The sequence below is a fragment of the Notolabrus celidotus genome, chromosome 2 (genome assembly GCF_009762535.1).
Source record: "Notolabrus celidotus isolate fNotCel1 chromosome 2, fNotCel1.pri, whole genome shotgun sequence".
Taxonomy (NCBI): domain Eukaryota; kingdom Metazoa; phylum Chordata; class Actinopteri; order Labriformes; family Labridae; genus Notolabrus; species Notolabrus celidotus.
Window position 1 is genome coordinate 2,963,636 of NC_048273.1, and position 6,000 is coordinate 2,969,635.

General features: G+C 43.5%; 2 protein-coding genes across 2 annotated transcripts in view; both read right to left on the bottom strand.

Annotated features, from left to right (window-relative positions):
- kdm4b (lysine (K)-specific demethylase 4B) overlaps positions 1-461 on the bottom strand; it is a 108,750-nt gene extending 108,289 nt beyond the window's left edge. Inside the window, exon 1 of the mRNA XM_034705403.1 lies at positions 395-461. Within this exon, the coding sequence (XP_034561294.1) occupies positions 395-461 (67 nt within the window). The remainder of the gene's footprint in view (positions 1-394) is intronic.
- Positions 462-1,503: 1,042 nt separating this feature from the next.
- LOC117828364 (hsp90 co-chaperone Cdc37-like) lies at positions 1,504-2,962 on the bottom strand. Its single transcript, XM_034705417.1, has 3 exons — positions 2,951-2,962; positions 2,593-2,847; positions 1,504-1,881 (listed from the first exon to the last, which is right to left on the bottom strand). The coding sequence occupies exons 1-3, from the start codon at positions 2,960-2,962 to the stop codon at positions 1,519-1,521; spliced, it is 630 nt and encodes a 209-aa protein (XP_034561308.1). The 3' UTR covers positions 1,504-1,518.
- Between the last annotated feature and the right edge of the window lie 3,038 nt (positions 2,963-6,000).

A 6,000-nucleotide genomic window follows, 5' to 3' on the forward strand; every position in this document is an offset into this window, starting at 1 on the left:
TCAGGAGAGGTCTACTGGTCTGACACGTCATCCTTGCCTCCTTCTCCTCAGCTCGCAAGGAACATCGGGCCTAGCATCGTTTAGCATCGACATGCTACGGGCTGCTAACAGCTGATCTCGTATGTAAACAATGTTACCATGGATACACGCAGGATCTCCGGACACACACAGGAACAAAACCATAAAAAACACCCCTGCAAGCGTAGTCAGTTTGGTGTCTATTGCCAACAAGTGAGTCATTAAAAGTCCTGACAGGCTCCAAATACAAAGAGAACTAAACAGGTTTAAGAACAACGAAGAGAGAGCTGCTGCAACAAGCAGACACTCGAGCGGCGCTAAGCAACGGAAAAAAAGAATCATTTTTGAATCATAGGAGGGTGGGGTATGGCTTAACCCGGGGCTTCCACCAGATCCCGGGCTGTCTCTGATCCGCTGCGGTCTGGCACCATGTTCTGGGTCATTTCGACCTGTACATTTCGAAGGAGGTGCACATCAGGCTGTGTGTAGGCGCCTGCACCGGCTATGCGTAGCCTATGATGTAAACCAGGCTTAACATCGGACTTCCACCATATTTGTGTCTGGTAAATCTCTTTATTGCATATGGGGCTCAAACAAGTCGGAGTGCAGCATGTTGACCCCTGTCCACTGTTGGAAACACCTGTAATGGGCATGAGCATCAGGACTGCACCATGGAGGAATAAAAGGGGGTTGAGTTGACCTCTAAATTGTCCAGATCTCAATTTAAATCGAGCATCTGTGGGATGTGTTTACAATCAAGTCCAATGCATGGGGGCAGCACCTCGCAGGTTTCAGGATAGGCAGATATGTTTGGGGCCTGATACCTCAGCACACTTTAACGTCAGACTTCCACCAGATCCGTTCAGCTGTCTGGCGGACAGCTGGAGTCATGTGACCGAGGTTTTCCCCGCAGTAATACCTGAATCAAGGATTCTCCTCCTCCTCCTCTCCTCATCCATGTTGTCTTTCTGGTCCTCTGAAAACCTCTGACCTGTTGACTCCAGGCCTGGCTCCGCTCATCATGACTTTGGTTTGTTGTTGTAGTTAAGTGAAATACGATCTGGTGATAACACAGAGTGTTTTATTCTGAAAATTAACCGGATGTTTTCATTTTGTTTTGGTGAAACCTGACTTCCTGTCCCGCTCCATCTGCTCTGTTGAGATTGATGCGTTGTGCTCCGGCATCCGGGAACAAATAGATGTCTTATGTATCTGCCAGATCAGAGACGCAACGGAGCGGATCCAGTGGAAGTTAACACATTGACTAGAATAGAAACCTTTCAGATCCTGTGCTGTGACGGATCAGAGACTGACCAGGTGCGTGGAGCTACATTCATCATCCTATTAATGCAATAAATATTGATGCTGCATGGTCAGTAAAACATTTTTGAAGTCTCAAATTAGAGTTGTATTTATTTGCATACATTTTTCTTCATGCACATTTAACACTCTCTCCAGAAAGTGGTGACGTTGTAATGCTTAAATTCATGCTAACTCCATTCATCCCTTTGTTCCTATTTGTGTTTCTTCCTGCTCCTGTTTCACCTCCTTGTAGGTAGCATCATCCTCTTTTTCATCTCCTTTTTCTTCCCCATCGTCCACCCTGGAGTTTGGGACCCAGAGACCAGAGTCTATACATCTCTTCATGTGAATCTTTGCCTCTGTTGGATCCATTTTACTTATAACCTCTTGTAGCATTCCAATGTCCTTCTCATCGAAGCAGTTCTTCATCTCCTGTGGCAGGGTCTCGTACACTTCAACTGGATCAAGCCCTCCAGGTCCGATGCGCTTTTGTCGCTCCTCTTCCTCATATTCCTTCATGGCCTTTTCTATGCGGATCTTCGCTCTGCCCCGAACCCGTGTCTTAAATCAGTGATTTTCAACCACTGTGCCGTGGCACACTAGTGTGCCGTGACAGATAGTCAGGTGAGCCGTGGAAAATTATCCAATTTCTTGTACTTAGTCCCAAAAAATATTATCCATATAATATACTGCAAATAATTTGCCATGTAGTGCGTCTGTGCAGTGTAATTCAATACTCGTCCATGTACTGACCTACGCTACCCACCAACTGGGTGGCAATAAAGCACACTAATGACCTTGTTAATTTAAGACAATAGAATTAATGATGTGCGTGAAAGGTGTATGTGACAAGAAGTAGGCGTAAAACAGCGATTGATAAAAATTTGGAAAGGAAAAATGAAAACTCCAAACTGGGCCCTGGATAAAATTGAAACCCTGATGAAGAGTGTAATATGGGTGGCGGAAAAGGCAACTTTTATGAGAAAAACTACAACTGTGTCAGAGCTCTCAAAGCTAGCTACTTAGTAGCTAAACTCGTAGCCAAATCAAAAAAGCCACACAATGTGGCAGAGACATTAATACTACCTGCAAAGACCATTGTAAATGAGATGCTTCGCCCTGACACAGTTACAGAAATCCCCCTCTCAGATAAACAGATTAATTAATTGAGAGACTAAATGTGTCACTTTGTAACACTTTTGGTTGGTGGTGTGACTTCTGATTTTTTTAATGTAAGAAATGTGCCTTGGCTCAAAAAAGGTTGGAAAACACTGTCTTAAATGACTCCAGCTCATCATTGAAAGCATCCTGATACTGCTGATCTGCTGTCTTAATCTTGGAAAAAAATTGACGGAAGCAGCCTCGTGGGTCCACCTTGAGGCTTTTTGCCAACTCCAGAATGAACTGCATGACGATGGTCTGATGAGCCACCTGCTCCATCAATGCATGTTTCTCCTCAACTTCGATGTCAATACACATGATGACCAGGTAGTGGGCAAAATCAGTCCATGAATTGTTACAAAAGTACTACTGTTATGTAATTATACTCAAATTGTACTGTTATGCTTTTAAGGTTCATCATAATCTTTTTTTAATATAAATGTGTTTTTAATGCTAAAATATAGGATACCATAAACCTCATTTTTATATTTTCTACTCTTGTTTTTTATTGTTGTAATGACTGTATTTATATTAATTGTTACTTTAGTATATTTTTAAATTTATTTTATTATTAATATCAACCATTGTTTGTATGTGTTTGCCAATTTAGTGTGTTTTTTAATTAATTTCTGATATTTAACATTATTTGGTTGCAGTTTTCTGCCTCTCTTTGTCAGTCCCTCCAGGAAGTTGCGATTTCGCGATCGCAACTATCAACACAAATTCAACCAATTACCTCAACCTCAGCCCCTGCACGTCATCGGGTTTGTCATCAATTTGACTTCCTTGGAACATAAAAGTAAGTCCTCACTTGATCGGCACTTTTCAACAACAAAACACGCACAGAGAACGGGTGAAAAGAGGGGACAGCAGGCAGGACAAGTGACCATGACAACGTTGTTATTTATAGATTGAGGGGCTCAGTGTTAGCTTGGTCTCTACCTGCAGCAGGTGTGCTTTATGAACCAGCTCTCCTCACCTCCATGCATCTGTCTCATCTTCATTGAGGATTTTTTACCCCCCGGTGTGCGTTAGTGACAAAGACACAACCGGGGGGGACGTCTGTTTACTATTTGATGTTTGACGTTGTTGCCGTGGTTACCGTAAAAAGCTCTGCGTCTACAGCTTGATTTAATCCAGTTTGGTGAAACATCAGACACATTCAGTAAGTTTGGATGAACTCCTTGTCATCAAAGATGCAGATTAATTTCAGAGTGCCGTGAACTGACTGTGCATCAGTCGCTGCGAGGTGCATTCAGGGACCGTCGTAAATGTGCAATACAGTCCTTTCATGGCATTTTACTGTGAATCAAGAGAATCAAAATACAGTCAGTGGCCACATCAAGAATGCTTTCTAAAAACAACTGTAATTTAGCGTATTTACTTTCCCCTGAGACGTTATTGGGGGGAAAAAAACAACAAAAAGCAACTTTCACCGCAATTTTTTCAAAAAGCTGTCGCAAATTCAGGCTTTTTGGGGACGCAACAATCACAAACAAATCCTGCAAAATCCACGAGGGACTGCTTTGTGCTGAATATTGACTACCCTTGCTTTTTTTTCCTCTAATGAATCTTTTTAATTGTGCAAAAATAAATAAACATCCTTGCATTTTTTCCCTGACCTTGTAATTTTGACTAACCACCTCAACTATGCCACAATTCAACAAACCCCTCCCTCCCCTGCATGTGACACCATGCATATCACCAGAGCCACGTCTCTGCTACTCAAAGTTTATCACTGGAAGTCCGTTATGTTCATAAACATCGGAGTGTATCTCTTATTTCATATCTTTGCAAAGCTGCATATTAGAGACATTTCTCTGAGGCAGGCAGCTGCAGCATTCCACCACCAGCTCTGTGTGAAGGTTTTATCTCATGAGCTACTTCAGTGACTTTGTGGAGACTGTACAGAAAATCCTTTACAGTAAATCCAACACTCAGCGTGTCCTTGTGATTATTCCTCCATGATGTTGAAATCTGTTGGCAGTTTTTTAAGCCACTTCCTGGTGCTTCGTGTGAGACCACTCAGAGGCTGTGTGCCCTAACACCAACCAGACGCTGTGTTACAAATGTGAGTCGGCTGCTGATCTCAGAGTGTTTGTGCAACAACGACAAAGTAACCCTCCAGGCTCTTATTAATGCTTTTAAAACAGTGCAGCACACTAATGAGCAAGTAGATCAGCGGTTATGTAATAAAGTAACAAGAAGACTCTTCTCTGCACAAATGAGAATCGTTATAATACACACGCAGCAAGTATTTCAAGGCAGTTAACACTTCACTGAGACTGATCCGAAGTGATATCAGAGGCCTCTACTTCTGAAACTCGCAGGAGCTCTGCACTGAAAATCTCCAGAGCTTCTTGTTCATGCATATTCCTCATTGTGGAACAATGAAGGTGGTAGGCAAGAAGTGGGGGTGAGTCTTGTAAAGCCACAGTGTACAGTCATGGCCAAAAGTTTTGAGAATGACACAACTATTCATTTTCACAAAGTCTGCTGTCTCAGTTTTTATAATGGTAATTTGCATATACTCCAGAATGTTATGAGGAGTGATCAGCTCAACTGCAATTAAATGCAAAGTCCCTCTTTGCCTTGAAAATGAACTTTATCACCAAAAACACATTTCCACTGCATTTCAGCCCTGCCACAAAAGGACCAGCTAACATCATTTCAATGACACACAGGTGTCACACACATTAACACAGGTGTGGGTGTTGATGAGGACAAGGCTGGGGATCAATCTGTCATGATTGAGTGACTGGACACTTTAAAAGGAAGATGGTGCATGACACCATTGTTCCTCATCTGTTAGCCATGGTTACCTGCAAGGAAACACGTGCAGCCATCATTGCATTGCACAAAAAGGGCCTAACAGGGAAGTTTATAGCAGCGAGTAAGATTGCACCTCAGTCAACCGTCTATCCAATTATCAAGAACTTCAAGGAGAGAGGTTCAATTGTTGCCAAACAGGCTCCAGGGCGCCCAAGAAAGTCCAGCAAGCGCCAGGACCGTCTCCTGAAGGTGTTACAGCTGCGGGATCGGGCCACCACCAGTGCAGAGCTTGCTCAGGAATGGCAGCAGGCAGGTGTGAGTGCATCTGCACGCACAGTGAGGCGAAGACTTTTGGAGGAAGGCCTGGTGTCAAGGAGGGCAGCAAAGAAGCCACTTCTCTCCAGTAAAAACATCAGGGACAGACTGATATTCTGCAGAAGGTACAGGGACTGGACTGCTGAGGACTGGGGTAAAGTCATTTTCTCTGATGAATCCCCTTTCCGATTGTTTGGGGCATCTGGAGGAAGGCTTGATCGGAGAAGACGAGGTGAGCGCTACCATCGGTCCTGTCTCTTGTCAACAGTGAAGCATCCTGAGACCATTCATGTGTGGGGTTGCTTTTCGGTCAAGGGAGTGGGCTCTCTCACAATCTTGCCTAAAAACACAGCCATGAATAAAGAATGGTACCAGAACGTCCTCCGAGAGCAACTTCTCCCAACCATCCAAGGGCAGTTTGGTGATGAAGAA